Genomic DNA, 26816 nt, shown 5'->3' with positions numbered 1-26816 from the left:
GTACTCGGACAGTGCACTCTGCTCTATGGGCGGCTGGGTGTACACAATCTCAGCTCTCCATTTATACTCGACTTCCCTCTGATCCAATCTGCCTAACCAGAAGAGGGCAGATCCCCTTTTATTTTTTTGTTAGGGGACTCGATCAGAAGCAGAGGTAGGTTGGTGTAAATGGACACAATTCCGTTTACACCAGCCTGTCCAAAAGGAGGAATGGATCATCCAATTACAGTAGATCTGTCTGAAAAACTGACAGGAGGACCTGATCGGACGTCGGCCTGTGAAAGAAACTTTATTGTGACCACTACAAACTTCCCAATCTTCCACTTTGTTGACATCTTTTTCTTCTTTTTAGATTTCCCAGCACAATGGCTCAAATAAATGTTAGTCTGGAGTCAAGGTAGATAGATTCTGAGATATGTCTTTTTTATTACAGCATAAGTGAATACATCAAAACCATCCCCACAATGTCCCATAAAGTGACCCGCAGTTCTGTACATTATATAATACAATTGTAGGTCTTGTATTGTATAATAAAATGCACACAGGTAGGATCCAGATGCAATTCTTAAAAGCCCTTCTAGTTTTCAATAAAATGTTACCCCTTTGCTGCCAGGCAGATCAACAGGGCATTGGGGGCCCTCTCTGGCACTGAAGGGTTTTAAACACAATATATATTAGAAAAGAAAAAAAATAGGAAAACAGTATTTTGTTCTAAAAATCACAACACTCTTCTGACAACAGATATATTGCAATAACATACTAATGCCTTTCTAGGCAAAGTCCTTCATGAGGGCGTGTTCATACAAATGTAGTTTCCATCTGCTTTTTCGCTTGACAAATTGCACGGTGGCTGGAACATAGGTAAGTCTATAGACTGACTGATGAAAATCAGATTGAAAGCCTGATGAAAAATGGATTGAAAGCAGATGAAAAACATACAGGAAGCTGAACAGGCCCTAATTAGGATTCATTTTGACAAGCAGTCACATAACCTGTGGATGTGTCACCTATTCAAGGTTACACTGTAACTACCAAAGCAGTCTACAAAGCAGGCCTCTATTGCAGCAACCTAAGGAAAAGATACACCTAGCAAGACAAATTCCTGGCTGCAAACATTATCTGTACAGTTTAAACACCCTCAGCAAAAGTGCATATATGATCTATAGGAAGTGCGCAGGCAAGCTGCCATCTTAGAACAATTTTTAATATATTATAAATATGTAAGGCTACTGCCTACATATATACAAACATATTTATATAGACATATTTAAATAGCCATGCTTCTGAGATGTCCAATTTATTGGTCATGTGAACCTTTACCCATAACGTTTTTTTATATATACTGTATACATTTATGTCTGTGATTAACATGGCTGGTAGTTGTGTTAATGTTTGGCCATAAGCCTTTATATCTTTTCTCAGACACATTAAAACATCTGCTAAAATCCAATTAGAATTGGTGGTGGGGGGTGGATATAAGTTTCCACAGGTCATCTCATCAATAGGCAGACTAATTCATTACTTAATAGACAATGGGAGCGTGGCTTGGGAGGAACCCAGACTTAGGCTGTTTTTGGGTTTAAAGCGGAACTGAGCACCACAAACCAAAAATGATATTTAATTCATTGATAATATTGAAAGCAAACTCCCCCATCCATCCATGTCTCCATGCTTTATTTTGCTGAGAAATCATTTTGAAAATTGCCTCCTGGATTTTCTGGTAGTGGCCATCTTGAGTAAGGGCAGATGATTCATGTAGTCATGAATTCATCTACCCTTAGTTCAGGCATTGGCTGAGTTGAGAACTCTCGCTCCCCCTCAGAGACTCCTGTAATGTATGACATCATTTGCCTAGGCATGGAAACCAGGAAGAAACTGAAGAAATGTAAAAAAAAAAAGTTGAAATGCTCATGTACACTGCAGCTGATAATCTCACGTTTAGGAGCTTTTCTGCAATTTTTTCAGCAGCCCCTGAACTCTCCCTAATGTTTTCCTATGTGTCCATGTACACATAGTTGCTTACAGTCATTTACAGGCAGTTGAGTTTACAGTCGTTTTTTTGAACACACCAAACTTCAGGAGATTTTTCAAACGCCAAACGCTTGTAAACGCATATAAACGTGGTAAACCGCGTTTATAAGCGGTTTGCGTTTAGACGCGTTTTTAAACTGTTTCATGTCCAGAGCCTTTTTTCATCACCAGAAATGCATGCAAAGCATTTTCCAGGTACTCAAACGGACCTAGTACACCATTGCATTAAGTTCCAGGTTTTACATGAAGGAAAAAATGGTAGAACGTGCTGCATTATGCTCATGATGGGGTCCATAGTGAATACAACCAGAAAAGACAGGTCATCTCAACATATACTGCTCTCCCTGCTTCTGCTCTCTCAAAATGCCTGAAATAGTTAATTTTTTACTGTTTTTCAGTGCATTCTGGGCATTTGGGAAGGTCTCCTGAGGTTATCTTTTAAAAACACTTCTAAACGCAACAAGGTATTTAAACGTATTTAAACGTGGCTAAACTGACGTTTTTGAACCTACGTTTTCCAGCAGTCAATTTCCATCATTCAGAAGAGTTCTCCAAACGCCCCGTGTACATGAGCCCTAAAACATGTAAATATGACATACTTTCCTATCTATTAACAATTGCTAGCAGCATAAGGATTCAAAATGGCTCATGTTGATTGAGAGAGTGAAGTTCGACTTTATTGTAATACTCAGGCTGTCAGAAGTGCAGTGTCTTTTATATTTAGCTTTATACAGTAGGGCAGCACAGTGGCTGAATGGTTAGCTCTTCCACCTGGCAGTACTAGGGTCGTTGGTTCGAATCCTAACCATGGCACCAACTGCCTGGAGTTTGCATGTACTCCCTGTGTCTGCATGGGTTACCTGCCACACTCCAAAGATATGCTGGTAGGTTCATTGGATCCTGCCTAAATTGGCCCTAGTATGTGTATGTATGAATGTAAGTTAGGGACTTTGGACTGTACACCCCTTGAGGGTTAGGGACTGATGTGAATGTACTATATATGTAAGGCGCTGCGTAAATTGATGGCGCTATATAACTGGAATAAATACAGTGGGACTGGATGAGCACCTTAGATGCCGACACCCGTATGCAGTGGAACATTGGACTTGTAGCTTCAGTGCTTTTGGTGGCGTTCTATGTTGCCTAATGAGGTCTATGGGAGTGTCAAACAAAAGTCCTTGATAATCTGAAATCTTTAATTGCTCAGTTGGTTAAAACAAGAAGAGAACAGGACAGCCAATGTGTTTTGGGGACCAAAAACTCCATCAGGGTTGAGTGAAATAGCATTGTTAAATGGACAAAAAAACCCATAAAAACTTCCAAACGCACTGATCTGCTGCAGGGGATATTATAAACCACAGTCAGTACTGGTGTTAACAGCAGTAATGGTGTACATTTGAACCCATTTAACAATTTACTTTTTCACTGAGCCTTGATAAAGGGGGAGTTTGTGACCCTCAAAACAAACTAACTGGTGCTCTTCATGATGCAACCACTTGAACAATTAAAAATGTCAAACTCTTGAGGGTTATTTTTATTGGCCTATTATGTTAAAAAATATGACATCTGTGATCACGGATCCATTGAGGCCTGATAAAGGCAGAGGAAGGGGGGATTTGTGGTCTGGATGTCCTGTGCTCCTGTGGTAACCAACTGAACAATTAAAGATTTCGGGTTCTCAGGGATGTTTGTTTGGCACTCTGTTTGTCCTATTACATTCAAAACATTTGACATCAGTGATTGCTGGCCCTGCTAGTTCAGTTTCCGATGTAATTATTGTTTCTGCTATATTGCTGAGAGATATTTTCAGGCAACTGATAGCAAGAATGTTTTGTTGTAAAACACCTCTGGTTGGCTAATCCATACAATATTTACAGGGAATACTGCATAGTGTTTCATCCTGTCCACTCCCCATGGCAGTATGTACTGTACATGAGTTGTTAATGATTGCCCTGTATACTGGAGTCAGTACTCAATTTAATAGTTACAATACTAGTGACAGTGCCTACTGATATCTTCAACTACCACCACACCCCTCATGTTAATATATTTTTTTAATTTTGGATTTAGTATGGAAGTGGCTGTCTATGTCCCTTCAGGCAAATTCTCCTTCGCCTTCTGTCCCAGAGGCACAGTGGGAAGTAAAGAGAAATGTGAGGGCAAATCCCCCTCTTGGAGCTCACAATTTATATGGATCTGAACGCAATAGTATTTAATGGTATGGCCCTACAAACACTGGTCCATAGCATTTAGCCATGTAAACCAAAACTAGCAACTCAATTTTTCTTGTCCCGCATTTGCTTGTATCTTTGTATTGTATGCATGTAAATGTTTGTGCTAATGTGCACTGCTGCCTACACATAGTTGATATTTAAATGTTGACCCCCGAGCAGCAGCGATGGCCAAATAGGGTCCATGTACACATGTAAACATTAGCAGAAATGTTGCATACAGACAGCGTATGTACAAACGTTTAATGCAAGTTCTTAGTGCCCGCAAGATCCAAAGTAAAAACATTACAGCCGTGTGCATGAGACTTTAAACAGTTAACACCATAACAGGTTTCCACATGGAAAGATTCTCCCTCACTTTCTGTTCCCATGAAAGCTTAAAAATGTTGGATTTTTTCATCACTGTTTGTACTGGAGACAGTAGTCACTAGGACCAATAAAGAGGGTGAATCTCACCATCAGAGACCCAAACAATAAAAACCTGATAGGGGTTCTAACTTTTCCACACACCACCCAAAACTTTAAAAAATCCTGACTTTACTTACACTTTCATGGAAATGTACTGCCACTAAGCATAAAATGGAAGTCTAAAGTGGGAAAGTAAAGACACATACTACAAGGAAGATCAACTCTACGTGAAACAAGGATTCAAATTGCAGAATTTTGAAACTGTTATTCGTAGCTGATCTGTACAGGCAATAACGCCCCTGAACCTGTCAACATTACTCATGTAGCATTGGTAAAGAACACTGGATTGGATAAATAACAGCCAAGAAATATGGAACAGGTTTAGGCAAACATAGTTTTGACAGATGGTACTAAAAGTCTTGGCTTGCCTTATATAATTACAGCTGGAAAAGCAAAAACATCCTCTGGAAGAAGTGATGTGGGTGAGAATAGCTGAACAAACATGACGGAATAAAAACCTAGTATCCTCTAATTTCAATATTGTAATTTCCATTTTTTGCCTAAATTTCATGGGAGAAAACATCAGATCAGTTTAAAGAAAATACAAAATACAAAGGTGAACCTATTACAAGTCTTCACTTACTCCAAAGTCATGTCTAGGTGACATCAAACAAAATCCCAAGTTTTGCTATGAGGCTCAGCACCTCTCCACCTTTATGTGTTGTTGCGTCTTGTCTATGAGGAATTCAGTACTGTTTAGCAGTTGTCGATTTATCCGCCTTCATGAAGTGCATCTACACTAAATAAAACTAAAATAACAAAAAAATCCACATGTACAGCTAAATAAAGTAGTTCTAGTTGGGGAGCATGCACTGTAGTGGTCACATGACTGCTCATGTCAGCATTCCTTTGTTCCTCATCCATCCTTAGCCCACCCACATTGGTTTTGAGTAGTTCCTCTTCCCCCTAAGTATGTGCGTGCCCTTCCCAGGTTAAAGAGCACAATAATCACATCAATGACTGCCTTCATTCCTAGCACTATGAGAACAGGGGGCATTATAGGCCGAAGCACACATGCAAGGGTAGTTCCGTAGAACCCTGGAAGGCAGTGAAGCCTCCATCAAGATGGAATCGAGTACAGAGAAACTTCAATTGAAGATTGCAAAAAATAGGCTGTAAGAGAAAACATGGGTGTAATAACACTTTAAGGTGTACCTGTGGAAAAACAAAACAAAGTGTGCCTATGGGGAAAACACACTGAAAACAATACCACCATTGACCCACTGTAGTGTGTTAAAGACCCCTGAAACTTGTGGTGCTTTTTAATGTAAATACCAAGCAGCTTTTGTGGTCCATGGCTCTACCCACTCCATCTCAGCCTTAGTCCAGTGCTTGACATCACTAACTTAAAGGATGGCACATGAGGCTAGAGCTGATGGCCCAGAGCCAGACATTATTGAAGCTGTTTGATCTTTGCATTACTGAATATGTGGTATCTCAGGTGATCTGAAGAGCACTACAGAGAGGCAAAGTCATCAAGGGCCTAGAAGTGCTACCTTTTAGTGTAAAGAATGTTTTACAATTTTCCTTTACCAAAAGCTAGGTTAAGATTGAAAGCCAAATGCCTCTCCTGCTTCTGGGCCACCAAAATACTGGCGCTGGGGACAGTATGGCAACAAAAAGAAGACAAACTATTATACATCACCTACATTAGCATTGGCTGATGTTTTTCATAACTGGCGATAATGTTTTTTTTTGTTAAAAGTATTTTTGAACTTAATCTCTTCATGTCCATTTCTGGTTCAGTCTTGAGATCTGTAAATGTCAGTTATACATACCACCAGGCCCATTCCTTGCCTGCCAACATGAAACTACTGCTACTCTACATTTTCTAAATCCACTTCTGATCTGGACCCATGGACTGATCTGGATCGATGAAGTGACCGTGCAAACAAATCTGTAGAGTTGTGATGTATACTTATTTACAGTTTTGTTATTATTGTGCTTGGCAGGGCTTTTTTTCAGCAGGAATGTGGGGGAACACAGTTCTGGCACCTCCAGCACTGAATGTATGTAATGGCATGGGGCGCTGGGCTGTGCTGGAGGGTCTACTTATGCTGGCTGCTGGGGGATCTATTGTCGCTGGAGATCTATTTTTGCAGGGAGAAGGGGGGTGTCTATTGTTACTGGAGAATGCTATTGTTGCTGGTGGGGGATCTATTTTTACTGAGGGTGGGTCTTATGTTGCTGGGTGGTCATTTGTTGCTAGGAGGGATCTCTTGTTGTTGCCTGCTGGGAGATCTGTTGTTACTTGTGGGGGTCTATTGTTGCTGGGGTGAATCTATTGTTGCTAGAGGGGTATTTTGTTGTGGGCGGTCCATTGCTGCTGGGAGGGTCTGGTGTTGAGGGTGGGGTCTATAGATGCTGACTGCTGGGAGAACTGTTGTTGCTGTTTGGAGTCAATTGTTGATGGGGTGGATCTAATATTGCTGCTGGAGGGGTATTTTGTTATGGGGGGTCCATTGTTGCTAGGAGGTTCTACTGTTGCTGGGGGATCTATTATTGCTGGCTGCAGGAAATCTATTTTACTTTCCTTGATATCATTACCAAATCCCATACAAATTACTTAGCACCAGAAAATGATTCTAGGTTCTGTATTCTTTAAAAGGGGCAGTACTAGAAGTAGGGTAGGGGGAAGAATCAAGTAGCGATGCTCAGAGCTGGATAGGGGGTGGAGACAAGAGGTGACATGCAGGGGAGTTCCTGCACCTATACTTTGAGAAAAAAAGGCCTTGTGCTTGGTATCTTAGTTCTAATAATACAATACCTAAGTTTTAGTGGCTTCTAATTAGAGAAGGGGATGTTCTATTTATTCATTTTCTTTAGAGAGCCAGAGGCTGTGTGAAGCCAAACCCTTATCAGGCCAGCTCTACTGAGATGAAACGTTTGCTAGGGTGGGTAGGGCTAGACTTACCGATTCAGTAAACCTCTTTATTAACATTCAACAGTATATGGTGGAAAAGAGTCTAGATTTCATTTAATTTCTTTCTCACCCACATAGCGCACATGTGCTAAAGCAAAGAGGGTGGGTTTTAATGCCCTATGTCACACATATAATTGGATGTCTGAGAAATTTATGCTCGGGAGCCAACAGGATAGGTCCCGATCACATGACCATTGTGACAGCCAATCACAGTGATCGTGTGATCGGGAATTACCTTCTATTGCCTCCTCCAAATCTTCAAATTCCATGTTTTTTGCTGCTGCAATCTGACTTCCTGTTAGAGGGTGGCTACATTTGTCTTCCATGGTCCCAGTGTATGTAGGAACATAGACACCCTCTCTTGCTGGCTCCTGAGATGGATTATGGGATTTGTAGTGTGCATAGGGCAGTGAACGTGATCACTGACACGCATTGCTCGTTCCAAACAATGTGCACTGCTTGTCCGGGAGCTCATGGAGTACATTACAAGGAGGGAGAAAAACACAGCAAGAAACTCTATAATAAAAAATAGATTACAGGGCTATTAAGCAGCGGATGTATACAGAGTACTTTTGGTGAATAAGAATATCATTTAGAGTTACTTTAAGGAGACCAGTAGCACTAAGATACAAAACAATTATGAAAAAAAAGGTGAAAGCATTTTATGAAACAAAAATGGCCGGTGCATATGATGTCTGCCCATTACATATATAGCCAGTCTGCTTTTGGGACATTTGAATACAGCCCCCTTCCTCCCCAAAAATCGATTATGCTTAGCACCCATCATGTACTCTGATACTGTGAAACCAAGCACTACTTCCCATTCAGTCGGCCTGTGTAGAGGATGCTGTATGATTCCCCAGCTGACCTGTCATACACAACAGGAGAAAAAGGGGGCAGAAGCGTGCAAGACTATCAGAACACGTAGCCTTTTCTAAAGCAACAAGGACATCAAGAGCATTTTCATTGTGTGTTTATATCTGTTTTTTTTCACAGAAAAGCATTTAAAGCTCCATGCCATTTTGACAGAAAAAAAGCAGGGTGAAGCAATGTCAGTAAAGCTGTAATACTGTACTGTGGTATAAATAATTTCACACTGTCAGATTAATCACTGTCTACATTTCTCACCTTTTTACAAGCCTCCTCCTGACACTTGTAAAACTGCAATATCACCCAACACCCTAAAAGCTGTAAATGTAAGGTAATGTAAGATAATGGAGTTCTCTTAACACCTGTAACAAGTTGATCTCTCAGAGGGAATTCTAGTATTAGACTGCCCAATGAGGAAGAACACAGCATGTAACACATTCTTCTATCCATTCACAGAAGACGTCACTCGGATAACGTGTAATGCTGCTGAACTAGTTTTGTTGTGCAAAAAAATTCCCAGTATGGCTGCAAGCAACATCACAACAGTCTACTTAGACATAGCACCTAAAAAGATATTCTAGGCATGGTACCATAGGTGTCTGTTAAAGTTGAACCCCTAAAAAACAGCTAATTATACAATTAAAATTTGTTCTCATAGGCATACTTAAGTATATGCTTGTGTAAGGGCCATGCTTGCCCACACTAAGATGCACAGGTGGTCCGTGCATGGACACAGCCATTGCTTCAAATGTGACACCTGTGCGAGTCCCCGAATGCACAGTGTCTGTGTTAGGGTACCTGCACCCGCATGGCTGTCAAACTGTCTAATTGACACAAACAGGACTGCCTGCATAGGTATGCATGGAACATGGTTCTCACACGAGTGTACACTTAAGTGTGCCGCTGTGAATGACACCTAAAGTACATATATTGGAGGCGTTTATCCAGTCCATCTAGTCCTGTGATTTACACACAGGAGAGCCAGGTTAGTGACCCAACTTTTCTCTACTGAAGTTAGGACAGTCCATTGTAGACCATAAGTGCATGTCCTAGATTACCAATCACTAAGCATTATAGGGGTCACATGCCCCTATATACCAAGAAATACTGTGAATATGCAGCACGCAGTAGGTGTACTCAGTGGGACGTACTCAGTGGGACTTACAACAGATGGAATTTTCCAGTGTAGTTTAGCCAATGTTAATGTTTCAGAGGGGCACAGCCCACCCTACTCAAGACTGTCTCGTGAAAGATGGGCTGTGCCCCTACTGCATCCAGCATACTCCACATACTTTTTTCATGGATTGCACCTGGGTCAATATGTCTACAAGTGTGTAGGGTCCCCATCTCTACACTACCAAGAAATACTGGGTATGCTTCTAGTTGCTGAACAGAAAGAAAGCAGTAAGAAAGGAAGGGAGAGGAAAGGAAAGGAAATCTCAGTATGTGCTACTGGGTAGGAGGGTACTAAAGTGATCCTGTTGGTTTTTCCCAGCATAAGCAAAGTAAACATTTGCTTTAAAGGATAAATTCACCTTTGGGAACTTTAAGAAGTTCAAAGCAAAGATGTCAGAGACCTCATCAATTCAAACTACCAAATATAAAGCAGGCATTATGCATAAAACTCTCTTCCACCCTCCAAGACTGTATTTTTCACTCAGGTCCCCTATCACAATAAAGTGCCAGTTGGTTAGATCAAGAGGGGGTGAGGCTATACTGTGCTCAGTGGGAGATTAGGATCTGCACCTAACGTTGGTTGCTTAAATAAAAATAAATAAAAATGTGTGTGTGTATATATATATATATATATATATATATATATACACATACATACACACACACAGTATAGACATGCCAGTTTCAAAAAGATAACCTTTTTGCATACTGTTTTAGTATGTTTGGTTTAAATTGCCCATACTAGTAACAGGTGTACTTTAAATTTCATTTAATGTTAAGCTACATATCCCCTGAACCCTCCCTAAAAAAAACACTTGAGACCTGTAAAGATACTCAGAGATGATTGTTGCCCCATCATGGTACAGAAACTGTACCACCTATGGGTACTCTCCATGCCACTCACTAATAAGTGCGCCCATTTATGCCATTATAATTCTGAAGAGTTAATATGTGTAGGTCATATCTTTGATTGCCATGTCATGTGTTTGCGCATATTAAAACACTGCAGAAAATTAACACATTACACAAAGTGGTAACATAAAAAGGACTCTAGCTCAGATGTGACTAGCTCCAGTATACAGAACTCTCATGAGAGTCTACTGTTTTACAATGCACACAGCCTCAAGGTTACGCACATGCCAAAGATGAACATCACCAGATCTAGCTCAAGTCAGGTGTTGATGTCTATGGGTACTATCAGGCAGTGTAAGCAACTCCAGAGGGCTGTTCTCCATATAGAGCTAACAATCAGCCACGTTGGATGTTTTTGGCCGATCACTACTGTACTTGATTCCCTGGAATTAGACTGATGTCAAAGGTGCTGGCCTGCTTTCTCTCCTGTTACACCTAACAACTGCACATATTTGCTTCACCCAATGAGACATGTATATAGAGTGACTGTAAAAAAAGATTTTCCAGCAGCTGAATCACGTAAGAAAACGATTTGGCTCAGACATCCTACCTCTTCCATAGAAAAAAGCTGGTTACAGGTGAAGGGCCAGCAAACCCAAGATTTAAAGATTATTTAACTTCATAAAATACAGGCAAACCACCCTACAAAAAGATTTTCCAGCAGCTGAATTACGTCACACAATGATTTGGCTCAGACATCCTACCTCTTCCATAGAAAAAAGCTGATTACAGGTGAAGGGCCAGCAAACCCAAGATTTAAAGATTATTTAACTTCATAAAATACAGCCAAACCACCCTACAACTTTAATGTATATTTGTGGTATATACTTACATGCATATCTATTTATAATTTTTTATCATTATGACAATGTTTCATGTTTGTTCTTGTAGCCCTGGTGAAGGGAGAGTGGTGTCCTCCCGAAACATGTTGACTGTTTTTCTTTATTACCAACACTTAAAATTATCTTGGATGTTTTCATCCGGTTTTGGTTTGGCACTTCTTATGTATTTCTATGGTTTTATGATTTCTATGGTTTGTACACATTTAACATGTCAGGCTATTGTTAGTCATGAGCTAAGCCATCGGATATGTGTAAGCTACATTTGGTGGTGTTTATGAGTGCTGACCTTTTATCTAAATTTGTCTTGAAATTCTAACTTTGATTGTGCATTGAGAGGAGAACAGTATATACTCAAGTGGTAAGTGTTGTTTTCCTGCCTGTCCTAAAGAGGCACAGAAATGGAAGAACTGCACAATGGTGGTGTCAGGAAGAAGCAGGTTTTCCAGGTAACACTAGGAATGCAAGAAATTTAGAGCAGTGTAGTTAGCATTTGCTTGTTTTCAATGTCATCTGCAGCTGTGAGTTCAGCATTCATTTGGCAATGGGAAGCCCTTAATTCAGTCGCAAAAAACAAAATATAACAGAGCTTAACGGGTGATAATTATATTGTATATAACATGGTAACCACAAGTATGGGCCAGCAATAACATTTTGGAAAACACAATCTCCATATTAGTCCAAACCCAAACAGCAACAGTATTGGAGTGGACAGAATTTCACAACACAGCATCAGCTATTTAGTAAATTAAATCTGCCCTCTTTCTAGCTTTGGTGGGAGTTTGGCATTAATTTATACAGAAGAATAAATCATTTTCAAGAGTGTACATATGTGTGTGTGACATTTATTTCTGTAATGCAGATGAAGGACATGTAAGTGGCCTCTGGTAGACTAAAATGTCATTACATAGATCACAAAATTCACTTACCTTCAAAGCTAATGTACGTAAAATACTGAATATCAAGGTCTGGGCAATGCATTGAAATCTATTTGTAGCATTCTTGGCTTTTTACAATATTTAAATATTTTAAAGTGTACCTGTTTTTTAGGATAAAATCTCAGATACAATCTCCCCTGCCCTCTTCATTAACTGCCCTACAAACCCCAGATGCAGACGCTCTATACACATACATAAGATATGGCATTATAGGTCATTTCTAGACAGATGTCTTTTTTTAGTTTTGAGACTAAATTATAGCATGCTTCTTGCCAATATCAAATATACAACCTGAAATTTCTCTGAAAGAAAGAAAGAGCTCAATTGTTGTGGAATTAAATAAGATAGCCACGAATCCCATCAATATTTCAAATAGAAATGAAGAATAAAAGAAAAGTAGAACATAACCAAAAATTGCACTGCCATGTGCTGTGCTGCAACATCTAATAGGCAATTATAGGTGTGACTAAAGTATTGGGCCAGCAGAAAACATTATGCACTAATGCTGACAGGTTGGTCCTTTCTAGGGGCTTTTCAACTACAAAGCTCCAGGTAAACTGCAAGATCTGGACTGCTCTGTAAGATAACAAACAATTGTCTTCTCTGGGGGAATCAGACACGATGACTACAGACTGGATGGCCACCTAAAACTAAGCCGTCCACGGGTAACTCAATATCTCTAAAAGTCTCTTCCTCATACTTTAGCGTCTTGTGAAAACAATCAAATCATCTTCCAATTCACCATTAAGGCAAACCTCCATTGAAAAGTTATCAACGTTTACAAAGTTTTTCATAACTTTGCAAAATGTCCATTGTTGGATCTAAATTCTTATTCCCATTGCAGTTTCCAAGAAAAGCGAGATCGGCAAAGGAGCTAAAATGGGAGAACAATAAGAAAAGTGAAACAAAGGCGTCTTTTTCTTCTATGGGAATTGTTTATTTCCGTTTCCAATTTCTCAGTGCCGGTACACAGCACAATATTCCCCTCTAGTCAGAGGTGATGCCTTTGGCTCGCAGCTCCTCCTGGACTCTCAATAAGTAGGTGGGGTCAGGATAACCAAATCTGAAATCAAACAGAGAACATTTCCAGGTGAATTACATGCAAATGCAGAACAGTATATCAACAACTCCAGTCAAACTCAAACACCTTCTGTGAAAGTTCATGCAAGCAACGCAATTTATTTATCCAGGGATTTTTTATCTGTAGTGTAATGCCCAATGGCTCCTGATAACAGCTTTAATGGAAACATTTAAGTTTGGGATTGTGGATTTCTAGGCTAAGAATTCCCAGCTCTGCCCAGGAAATGTACCTCATTTCTCAGAGAAGGGGGCTGCAGAGCACAGACTGACAAATCCCTGACCTGTAGTCCTTTGAAGTCTCTACTTATCCTATTTGCAGGAAAAGGTATATAAATCTCATAATTCGGCTCCATGTACACTGCAGCTGATAAACTCACTTTTAGGAGCTTTTCTGTGTCTTTTTCAGCAGCCCCTGAACTCTCCCTAATGTTTTCCTATGTGTCCATGTACACACACCAAACTTGCATTCAGGAGTAGGTTTTATCAGCGTTTTAAACGTGTGTAAATGCGGCTAACTGCATTTATAAGCATTTGTAAAATGTTTTTAACTCTTCCATTTCCAGATGCTGTCCAGAGCCTTTTTTCATCATGACAAATGTATGCAAATCATTTTCCCGGTACTCAAATGGACCTGGTACACCATACTTTGAGGTTTCACATGAAAGAAAATATGTTAGACACTGCTGCAATCATTTCTGCACAGAAATGAGCTGGAACACATCCAAACATCACAAAAAAAAAAAAAGACAGCTAATCTCAACAAATACTGCTCTCTCTGCTTCTACTCTCCATTTCTCTCAAAATGTCTGAAATAGTTATTTTTTTACTGTTTTTCAGTGCATTCTGGGCATTTTGGAAGGTCTCCCGAGATTATCTTTAAAAAAATGCTTCTAAACGCTCATAAACGTGCATAAACGCAGTATGCAAACTTGGCTAAACACGTTTTTTAACCTACGTTTTCCAGCAGTCAGTTTTCTGCATTCAGAAGTGTCCCGTGTACATGGAGCCTAAGGGAAATTTTGACCTTAACATAGTGGCAATGTTTCCTGCCTCGAATTAGCAGTTCCTAAAATTGTATTTCAAATGAAATGACAGCTCCACAAAGGAGCTCTGGTGAAGTAAGATAAATGGCAATGTAAAGCATCACGAATTTCAATGCCACACTTCTAAATAGTTTTCTGAATCCAGGAGCCAATTCACTTAGAGATAAATACCACCATATTTTGCCTTACATTTACTCATGTGGCATTTATCGTAAAAGCAGCCAATTGATTAAAAAACATGCATTATTTAACAAATGCGTTAAATCTTTATGTTTAGTGATTTTTAGATTTTAAATTTAGAGTTATTCTTTTTCACAGGCTAACACTGCACCTGAGGAAGAAAATCCTGTATGTGAACACAGATAGAAATATTGTGAACACATTCACAGAACAAACTCCCTCTGGTGCAATGATACAGCTTGTTTACTTTGGGTTAAAAGTGGTTCTGAAGACACAAAAAGTTTTTTTGTAAAGCTAGCTGTTCCCTAAGACTCCCCCGCCCTAAATACTTGAGTTCTGTATCAATCCAGCACTGTGCCTATCTGCAGCAGCACAGGCCTCTTTACCTGGTCTCACAGACACAGAGGCAGCAGCAGGAGTCATTGGCTTGTGCTGCTGCCAAAGATTGAGAAAGGAGCGGGTGGGTGGAGCTGAGTCAGGCTGTGTGTGTCTATGAACAGTGGCTTGCATTGGGGGTACATGGAGAAGAGAGTGCCTGCGGGGAACCCCAGAAGAGGAGGAAAAGAGTCACTTTGTGCAATACTACTGCACAGAGCATTTAGGTATAAACTTTTTTTTTTTTCATTTTATTAAAAATAACGGAAGCCTTTAGGATCACTTTAAGACACAACATTTCCTCACTGATACATTGTTGTCTTTTAAGGCCAGTTCACACCAGAATGCAGTGGGGGGGAAAGGTGCATTCCGTGTGCATTTCCTGCACTGCGGTCAAACACACAGCCCTTGCAATCTGCATGCAGGTGCCAATATAATGTTAATGGCACCCCAAACGCAGAACAGTGTCAAAGTGGTTAGCACTTCTGACTAGCAGTACTAGGGTCGTTGGTTCGAATCCTAACCACGTCACTACCTGCCCAGAGTTTGTATGTTCTCCTTGTGCCTCCCTGGGTTTCCTCCGGGTACAGACACTCCAAAGACATGCTGGTAGGTTAATTGGCTCCAGTCTAAATTGGCCCTAGTATGTGAATTAGGGACCTTAGATTGTAAGCTCCTTTATGTGAATGTATAATATATATGTGAAAAGCACTGTGTAAATTGATGCCACTATATAAGTACCTGTAATAAATAAATAGCAAATTAAGTAAATTTGCAGGCACCAAATCACATGGTACCACAGTACCATATGATTTGATGCGGCAAGTTTTTTTTTAGAAGTAGTGCACATACTACTTTTCACACGTTTCGGTGTGATTTGCAGCTCTTTCAAATGATGTGTGATCCCAGAGTGCCTACTGGCCAGTGCAGAATTCCCCTTTGTACATTCCTGAAATATCAAGTGCCTACATCAGGAGATAAATAACAAATGTGTTTCAATATTTTACTTTGATGAATTGACTATTTTTGATATTGTATGCATTATTTCCAACAAAAAACAAAAATAATGCATGCAACAATTGCTAGTGAATTGACACCTCAATCTTTAACCAGCAAGTCTTCCGACTTTCAATTTTTTAGCTGATCTCCAGGCATAAAAATAAGACCAATTAATACAGGTTTTGTGTTCATTAAACAAAAAAAAAAATACAATGTCAGCAGGGCAGAGGATGGTGTCAGTCAGTAGAGCAGTACGTAGACCGAGCCATTAGGGAAGTGGACTTTGTCAGTAGGGCAGTGCAGTGTCAGTCAGTTGAGTTATGGATGGTGTAAGTCTCAGTCAGTATAGTGGATGGTGTAAGTGTCAGTCAGTAGAGTAGTGGATGGTATAAGTAGGGCAGAGGGTAGTCTCAGAACTGCAGTGAATGGTGTCAGAAGGGCAGTGGATGGTGTCAGTAGTTTTATTTTTGTTATTTTATTTTTTACAATTTTATTTTTTTATTATTTTTTACAGTTTTCAATTTTTATAATTTTATTTTTTTAATTACATTTCACAATTTTTTTTTAACAGACCTGTTGGGGGGGGGGGGGGGGGCTTTGGTAAAATATCAGGAGTCTAAACAGACCCCTGATGGATCACATTTGAGACAGAGAAAGGAGATTGAGGACACAGTCCTAATCTTAATATCTGCAGCCTCAGGAGGAACTCTGTATTGTCTTCTTGTTCATTCACAAACCGAAGCATAGTAAACCAGGGGAGCACACAAGGGAACTCGAGCAGCAGAAGAAAAGAGATTCTGGATAGGACGGAGATGGGGGGGGTGGCATTTACTGGAACCGATCCCATGTATTTTTCCCCTGCAGCAGCTGAATTCCGGCAGGAGGTAGAGGAAGAGAAGCTGGCTTTCAGCTGCTGCAGGGGAAAAATACAGGGATCAACTCCAGTAAATGTCACCCCCGCTGTCCCCCCGGCCAGGTTCTGGGGAAGGGACGTGGTCTAACTGTCACCTGCCCAGGATTGTCAGGTAGACTGTGAGGTCGCGAACCCCATAGTAGGGTGTTAGTTTACCTTTTTTGTGAAAAGGTGAACTTGCACCTTACCTATTTTCAGATTTACTGATAAACACACATAAGAAGTATGTTCCATGATGGTCTAGCACTATTACTATTTCAAATCAACAGCAGGGAGGGAGCTTTTGGAATTGAAACTATGATCTCATACTAAGTATTGGTACTATGATCACACTGTGCCTCTTCTGCACTGCTTTGTACAAGCCTTGATAAATACAATCAAATATATAAATGACAATGAACTTGCTGCTGCTTCTGTACATGTCAGAATCATGGCAGTCATTTCAATCTAACGTGAACAGAAAAATTCTATTTTTATCTTGGACACAAAACATGGCTTCTCTTTCTCTAGACTGGTGAGATCTCTGCCATGGATTGTGTGAGCTGCAATTCGGAATGAATGTTGTAATAAAGCACAGTCATACCAGGCCATAAAAATCCATTTATCATCTCCCATGAAAGCAATTTTGTTCTCACATAATCAAATAAGCTTTTCATTTGTGATACAATGCAATATGAGTTTCATTTTATGGACTTGTGAAAGCCCTATATTATGATTTAGTTAATGGCCTGACAAAATCAGTGCTACCCACCCTACATCATTGCCGGGGTTTAAGTAAACATTAAAACAGTCTATTTTATTACTGCTTCTAACTGTTCTATCCTGGGAAAACAGGATAGCATTTTAACAAAATTATTCTAGATTAATTTAAAACTAGTTTAGGCTATCCGCAGACATGATCTGACAGCTTCTAAAGGCAATCAAGTAGTCTTTGGGTACCACAAACTTAAAAACCAGGGGGAAGTCTATATAATGTCTCAGAAACTGGTAGCATGGAGCCAAACCAGCTGCATAGCCCCATGTCTATCCCACTGACACTTATTTTCTATACAGGAAATGACTGATCAGTGGCAAACAAGTCACAAAACCTCTTAATGGGATCACAGGCACTTCCCGTGGTTTGATGAGGTTCAAGGAAGTTATCTCCAAAATGTTTTCACATAACAAATAATCTGCCCACAGAATAGGTGATGGGCAAACTAGACCACCTTGCAAGTCTGGTTTTAGTTTTTGGGAAAACTACATGAGAATATACTATGAGTGAGCAAGTATTTTTATGGGAATAGAAAGTCTTACAGTTGTGGTCCTCCGGTGCAATTAGTTTTATGGTGAATGTCATTCCACGTTATAACATTAGGTCTTCCTGTAGTCATTGAAGTCCCAATGGTGAAGGTCAAACGTTGGTCAAAGGCTTTCCTAAATAGCGCCAGAACTTTGTTCCCCTCAGGGCAATCAGGTAAGTAAGCCACACGAGTGGTTCCTGGATATCTAACACCAGGATTCGGGTGTTCTGTCTGTAAAGAAATAGAGAACAAAGGTCAGAAGTATATAACACACACATAAATGCAGGGTTACAATAAATACACATAGAAATCTGGTTTATTTTATCTGTTTGCATAATTAGTGCGCAATAGTCACCAAACCAAAGCGTTCACAAATGCTAAGCTTTCTGTTGAAGATTTAACCTTGGCAACACTCGGAGCAAATTTTGGCTGGCACCTGATGAACAAGCCAAAATGCGAGCTGTGGGTGGCCCTGTTGTCATCTTCCCACCTGACATCTTTCAATCTAAAAATCAAAGGAGCTGGCCAGATAATGGTCGTTCAAACAGCCACTGCCCAGGTATTCTGAGCTTTGTGGGTGCCAGCTGTTGGAATACAGTAGTCGGCAGGGAAGATTCCTCCATCTACGCTGTTTAGAGACAGAAATCTTGCAGTGTATGGACAGCTTTTTTTTTTTATTTAGCACTGACATATTGCACAGAACTTTACAGAGTACACAGTAAACATCACACCAGTTTTTTCCTCAAGGAACCTACAATGTTCTTACTCCATACCATAAATATCCATGAGCTCTGGAACACCCAGAGGAAATCCACACAAACAATGGAAGAAGACATACAAACTGCACCAGAACAAGCGCCCCAGCAGAATTTCAGCGTGGGCTTTTAAAATACAAAAAAAAAATCAGCTGGCAAAGGCTCATTATCTATCATCTATAAAAGGTCATACATGTAACAGTAATGAAACTGTGAGTCAGCAGCCAATCAAATACAAGGTGTCATTTTTTTGTACCGGTCAAAATGCATTACAAATAACCTCCTCCCCCCAAAACATAAAAATTTAAATATTCTTTACAGTAAATTGGAAAATCAGACACATTTCTATGACTTTTTGAATATTGTGGAGAAAGGTTGAAACCTCTGTATTCTTGTTTGCGTCTTTGGGAAGATCTCCCCTCACTTCCTGTCCTGGTGACCATACAGGAAGTGTGAGGAAATTTCCTTCAGAGTGACAAAACATTGGCTGGAGTTCCAATTTAAAGTACTCTAAAATAATGTTGATGACCAATACTTCCTTTGCTGCAGGATACTGTGATAATTTCTGTGACAACATGTCTTGGCTGAGCTCCCTGTCATACCTAAAACCATTTTAGTGTTGGATGAAGTAGACTTAGAACCTCTGCCAGGTTTTTCTTCCTATCTGTGTCCCTGCTGGGGATATTACCCTTATATGTGCTAGTGACCATTGTAGTGAAAGTGAAATTAAATCCAAAATACTGAGATTCCACCAAAAAACAAGAATTGAGGGGAAATCATCCAATGAGCACACTTTTTTGGATGACCACTGTGTAATAGAGGAATTTCCTATCACTTTATGTTGTTTGTTGCAACACAATGAGCAAACAAAAGAACACCACCCCCCCCCCACACACACACGTTTTGGCTTTAGAAATACTTTGATTAGAGCTGAGCTTTTCCCTAGTCTTGCCATATTTCCTGTCTGGGGCTTTAACCCTTTTACTGCTGCTGCCATATAGGTTTTTAAAGTGTCACCTATGGAAAATTTGGAGTATTAGGGTTTGCTGTCATTTGGTGGACATATTTGGTGTCTATTTACTAGTCTCAGTCTGATATTTAAAGAATCTAAAGAAAAATGTAAAGAATATAAAAAAGTGGTAATTTTATTGTGTTTTTGTGCACAAAAACTAATTTGCAGACACCATTTTATTGTATGGGTCCTCTGCTTTTAGAAAATGTATACGTTTTATACCCTGATTCAACCACATCTTGAGTATGTGGCCCAGTTCTGGTCACCAGTCCTCAGGAAGGATGTGCTTGAGTCCAGAGAAGGGCAACAAAATTAATGATTGGGCTGGAGGAACCAGAGCGACTACAAACATTAAACTTAATCTCCTTAGAGATGCGACCCTTAAGAGAGAATATTATTATTATTATTACTATGAGTTTATATAGCGCCAAAGGGTTTGCTCAGCACTGTACAATAGGGGGGACAATACATGGCACAGTACAACAACAACAAACAACGTACGAGGGGTAAGAGGGCCCTACTCTTACGAGCTTACAATCTAGGAATATGACTGCAATACACAACTCTTTACATGGTGACTGTCACTGTGAGAAAACAAATGAATCCAAGATCTCTAAAGAAGACATGTGGCCACACAATGAAGTTGGATGAGAAGAGGTTCAATCTCAAACTGTGTAAGGGGTTCTTTACTGTTAGAGAGGTGAGGATATAGAGTTCTCTTCCACAGTTGGTGGCATCAGTGAGGAGTGCAGATAAATTCACAAAAACGATTAGATGAGTTTCTTAGCAAACACAATGTACAGGTATAATGAAATAGGTAGTGCCAAAAACATACACACACACACGTGTATTTTACCAAGTATGTAACTGTTTTGTGGATTTAAGTACATTTCTGTGTAGGAGAATGGCATTTTAACATGTGTGCTCTGGCAGTGAAGGGGTTAAGACTAATCTCTAAAATGCAGGGGTATATATTCACTAACCACGCTAGAAAGAATTGTGTTTGTGAACACAAAGAATGATTTATGAAAACTGCACCAAAGTAGAGCAGTTTGCTGCAGTTTTCATTTATCAGCCCCATTGACTGGATGCTATAGGTCATGCAGACAATTTCTGTTTAGACTGCTATGATTCTTATACAGAATTTACCCTTACATACTAAACCCTTCAATTATTACCAGGTTATTATGAAGCAGATGCTTATTTTACTGTATCAAACAAATATTTTGATCTACAATACACAGTAATCCTTTTCATGGCTTATGTATGTCCCATTTCTCCTGAGTCACAGCTTAGTGGTAATAAGCCACAAAACACATTATAGGTTCCTTGGGATGGATTACTGTTGAGGTGTATATAAAATGTCCCATTGTGTAACTGAATAAATAGTCTGTGCGCTCCAGCTAAGCTTTAAAGATGGATTAGAGGTAGTTGGAAGAAATTGTTTATTAACATGGCAGGGAAACGGGAGTAAAGTCATTTGTATTTAGGAAAGGTATGCATGTTGCCAATGAGAAGTAATGGACTCACACAAGCAGCCATTGTCAACTGAGATTTTTCTTGATTTCAATCGATTGGGTGATTATTATTTAAAATGTGTGTTACTTAACGAGTCCATACAGGAAAGGCAAGCCTTAGGTAAACAGAGGGAACATTTAAACTCCATATCATAAGTCAAAAAGTAGAACTAGAGGTGTTAGCTCTTCAAAAGACTTTGTCAAGCCCACCATGGAGAAAATGGAGTTCAAAGTACAACTGGTACACCATACCATATCTGCAGAATGTGAACAGTGATCACTTCTTTTTCCTATGAAAAAATGATCACTTCAGAAGTTTACTGTATTTTCCTGGTCATTTCCAAAGATCCTCCACTCATTACTCATTTGGTGTTCATAGGCCATGCACAGGTCTTGTCTTAGCTCAAATCTGATTAACGTCAATGACAAACCAATTCATTGTGCTCCCAAACCACAGATCTTCATATTTCAAGTCTTAGTGCTCTGTGCTGGCCAACTAGATAGTAAAGCCCCATTCCTGAGCCAATGAAAGTCAACTGGAATCTTCTCTTCCTTGTCTTTTAAAAGACTAGTCATGCCATGGTTGAGAACAGGATAAGGGTACAAGAGGTTACAGTCTATATAGGCCATAAAAACAACAACTTAGAGCTTGTTCACACTTGTGTGAAGACCGATGTTTTACTGCAGTAGAAAAAGCCAGTCTCTGCAAGGGCACATATCTGCATTCTTCCACACCACAGTTCTGTGTGTTTTCTTGTGTGGCTACTGCGAAAAAGCCCTTGGGGTCTAATGAACAAAAAATCTTACAATGCAAATGTACAAAGCACTAGGAACCATACATCACCTCTGTATCCTTGCATTTAAAGACTTTTTCTTGACCAATAGAAGGTATCACTTTGACTATTTTTTTGTTTGTAACCTATTCATTATTTACAGGCTAATGCAGTACAACTGTTTTTTGCTTTATGCAACACAGAAAAAACATTGGCTGCATACTTATTAGTAGAGATTAACAAATCTTCCTGGGTTCACGTCACAGGAGGTTTGCTGACCCATCATGAAGTCTGCAATCTTGAACTTAGCATCCAACCCAGCTGAAGGGTATGGGAGGTGAATCCTGATACTAAATTCTGGCTAATAGACATGCTATTATCACAAAAAAGGTCATGGGTAGCTATGGGGAGCTGGGCAGTGCCATGAGGGACATGTACCAAAGGGTCACATACTTCATTACAGGTAAGTTATGTGACTGAATTTTTTTAAAACTAAACTTCAGCTTTAAAGTGATTCTAAACGTTTTCTTTAAAATAACAAACATTATATTTACCTGCTCTGGTATTGCGCAGACCAGCCTCTATCCTCCTCTTCTCGAATCTCCCGCCGGCACACCTGGCCCCTCCCTCCTGCCAAGTGCTCCCATAGCAAGCAACTTGCTATGGGGCCACTCGTGCGGGCTCACTCCCCAGCCTTGCTGCCTGTCTCTATTGACACAGACCGCAGGACTCAGGCCCGCCCCCCTGCTCTCTCATCACTGGTTGTCTCTGAAACAATGAGGTTGGAGAGAGCAGAAAGAACCTATGCTCTCATGCACATTGCTGGATTGAGATCGGGCATAGGTGTGTATAAGGGTAGGGAGCTGCGTGCAGAATGTTTTTTACTTTAAAGTGGTTGTAAACCTAAAAAACACAAATCAATCTAATTCTACAGTTGAATAGATTGTACTTTTACTAAGCATTTGAGCTTAGTTTGGTATCTTGAAGCAATCCCCTTCTCCAAAAATACCCCCTGCTTTTCTGAACAGAATAAATCCAACACAAGCAGAAAAATGTTTTCGTCACTCCCCTTCTCCTATGAGTGACAGGCTGTGCTGAAGACGAGACCAGCATGAGCCTCCATGTAATACACTGCAAAGGGGTGGGGGGTGGATGTCATCTCCCTGCTGGTCTCTGCCTTCACAAGATCGAAAACTCAGCACCAGTGATTTATGACATAGATCGGCATCACTTCAGTAATGCTCTAGTTATCTAGGTAAGTCTGCTGACAACTGATTATTGTTCTAGCTTGTGAATTGCTGTTTACAGAGTTTTACATGAGAATGTTTCCTGGTCCACATTGCCGCTTTACACTGCAGGATTCCTAGGAATTTTAACATTAACCCCTTCTTGCCAATTTTCTCCTGATTAGCACAGATCCTGAGCTGACATAGTCACTGGCACCTGTGTATTCCCCTGAATGCACTCAGGAGACATGCTCACAGGCATAGAGATTTCAGATATATGTGCATGTTCTTGAGCCGAGGCTGGAGGGTGTGTATAACTGAGGGATTGTGTGACATCACATCTCCGCCTCTATTCTCTGGTCCTGGCAACGATAGGTGGCACTGATTGGAACTGTTAGGTGGCACTGACTGGCACTGATAGGCAGCACTGACTGGCACTGATTGGTGGCACTGAAAGGCAGCTCTGATGTGCACTGATATTTGGCATTGATGTACACTGATGGGCACTGGTATATGGCACTGACAAATGGCGCTAATGGGGCTACACTTATCATCAGCGCCCTGATGATCAGTGTACATGTGCCCTCTGAGGAATTCTGCTTACCGGCTCTCCTCTCCTCATGCGCTGTCAGAGTGAGGAAAGGACTGCCGATAACCGGCATTTCCTATTTACATGCGATCAACTGTGACTGGACACAGCTGATCACAGGATAGAGCCTATGTCATCGGCTCTATACTGCAATCAGTGATCCGATGTGTCCCAGGGACATGCATATGCAGCTAGAGTTGGAGGACGTCATATGACGTCCTCCCAGAACAAGAGAACCACCGCACTACCATCATTTCATTATATGGCGAGTGGGAGGTGGTTAAACACAAACAAGTACACACTAATAATAAAAAAATGGAGTTGAAAAAAGAGCTAGCAATCAGATTTAAAGCAGAACTTCACTCTCACAATCAACACTGACTATTTTTAATCCTTATTTTGCTAGCATCAAGGACGTATACTATATTTACTTGTTTTAAACATTTTTTACATTTCTTCAGTTACTTACTAGGCAAATGATGTCATGCATCCCAGGAGTCTTCAGAAGTGGAGAAGAGGTTTTCTCAGCTAAGCACACCCTCCTGTCTGCATGCCTGAGCTAAGGGCAGATGGATTCCAGGAAGAAAATGCTACATGAATCATCTGCCCTTACTCAAGATGGCCATGACCAGAAATGCCAAGGCCGTTTTTCAAAAATTAATTAAATAGCATTTTGGTTTGTGGTGCTTAGATGCAGTGTAGTTCTGCTTCAGGTAGGCAAATTCTATTAGTTCAGCAGATCTGGGAGGCAAAGTGATCTGGGAGGCATAAAAGTTGTTTAAACTTCCCAGATAACTTCTCCTGTGTTTAGAAAAACTAAAAGCAGAAAAACAAGTGAATAAAGCCTTCAAATCCTCAACATCTGACACTTCTGGGTGTGTCCCCAGGAGAGTACAGGAGTACATTTTCATAGGATTTTGGGTACCCATCTTTCCCAGGGGGCAGAAGTGAGGCACAGGGATGTCACCAGAACCTCCAGAAAAGCAGTAAAAACCTGTTTCTCTTAAGGTAAGTATTTTCCTATTTTTTGTTATCTTTTTTCAAAGTGTTTTACATGGGTTTGGGGGTTGTCAGAAAAGCATTTATGAGATTTTATTGACTGAATTTAGATCTACTTTAAACCATAATCTTAATGAAGCATGCAGCTAAATTACTCAATGACTAAATGCTGGAAACCAACAATACCAACTAAGGAAGAACTGAAACAGAAAATTAGGTGCACATATGTGGTGGAACAAATGACAACATGCTGGAGACAGATCTTACTGATGATGAAAAAAATCTGCAGCCAATATAATAACCTGAAATGAACTATATTATGGACAGACGTACATCTGCACTGTTTTTTTTCAATGCATTTAATACATATTATTAGTAATAACAATTAATATTGGTAATTTTTCTTTTTTTTACCTCCTGTCTGATTTTAGCCCTGATGAAAGGAGACCTTTTGAACCCCCAAAACGCATTGCAGTGAATGGTCTCTTAATGGACAACGAAGAAAATATTTTTGTACACCCTTACTCTCCTGGAGTTTATTGGGGGAAACAGGGATACAGAAATTCATAGAAATGGGGGTTATCAGCTGCTGCCGTAAGGAGATTTATGTAAGCAGAAAACAAGTCTATGAATTACTATATCCCTGTGTCCCTCAATGGGCAAGGAGAAGATTTTACAGAAAGTACTAAAATCTTATTATCTTAATCATCCATTAAGGGACAAAGGGATATTTTTGTATTAATATTTTTCCTGGACTCCATTGAGGGACACAAGGATATAGTAAATTCATAGGCCTGGGTCATATGCAGCTGCCTTCAGGAGGTGGACACTAGCAGAAAAAAAAAACACCTCTATGAAGTACTATATCCTTGTGCCTATCAATGAACGTTAAAAGAAAAAAAATTGGACATACATTTTAAACTATAATACTTTAGTAGCAGGCCACTGATGGATTGAATCTCAGCCGGTTCAGCAGGAACCAACTGAGATTCTATCCATCTATGGGCAGGATGATTGTACTGAAGGCGATCCATCGGTCAACTTCAGTAAAACCAAACCTTCAGATTTTTTGCATGCAATTACTGTTGGTGGCTATAGCCACTAGCAGTGATCATTGTCCATTGTCCTCCCTGCCAGCAGCAAATCTAAAGAAAATTAAAGCTGGAAATACATTATACAATTTTCTTTTTCAGAGGATGGTGGAGAGACTGAGGAGCTAATACATACCTTCAGAAAGTTATTTTAAAGCTCAGAGAACAAAAGGTTCATATATTCATTCCACTAAAGGAAACATACATAAACCTTCCTAAAATGGACCTTTGCAGTTTCAGATACAGTCTATGTATGAAACAGAATAAATAAAAAATGTTAAAGATATCCTTTTCTGTTAAAGCAACACTGGTCTGCTGTCTCTGGCATCAGAATAGTTGGAAAGTACTAACATCACACAAAACTGCTTTGGTGGTGTCGTGTAGAGCACATTACGATGATAGTATAACTCCTAGACCAACTATTATACAATATTTATATAGAGCCAAAAAGTTTGCTCAGCGCAAAGAAAACTGCTGATTCCCAAGTCAGCCCCAGTGATGAGCAAAGTTAATGGGTGATCGAATAGGATGGCCAGAAAAATTCTCATTTGCCCACAGTAGATGGATGCAGCTACCAGTCTAATATACAATCA

General features: G+C 40.0%; 1 protein-coding gene across 6 annotated transcripts in view; it reads right to left on the bottom strand.

Annotated features, from left to right (window-relative positions):
- Positions 1–402: 402 nt before the first annotated feature.
- DTX3 (deltex E3 ubiquitin ligase 3) overlaps positions 403–26816 on the bottom strand; it is a 175029-nt gene continuing 148615 nt past the window's right edge. For all 6 annotated transcript variants that reach the window (XM_089692571.1, XM_089692590.1, XM_089692575.1 and 3 more), the window contains 2 exons: positions 18275–18492; positions 403–13451 (listed from right to left, as the gene is read on the bottom strand). In XM_089692571.1, coding sequence (XP_089548697.1) covers positions 13376–13451; positions 18275–18492 — 294 coding nt within the window. In that variant the 3' untranslated portion in view covers positions 403–13375. The remainder of the gene's footprint in view (positions 13452–18274; positions 18493–26816) is intronic.

Source organism: Staurois parvus, unplaced genomic scaffold (assembly GCF_062004578.1).
Source record: "Staurois parvus isolate SC_StPar_1 unplaced genomic scaffold, SC_StPar_1.0 ptg000023l, whole genome shotgun sequence".
Classification (NCBI taxonomy): Eukaryota; Metazoa; Chordata; class Amphibia; order Anura; family Ranidae; genus Staurois; species Staurois parvus.
This window is presented reverse-complemented; position numbering and strand designations above follow the sequence as displayed.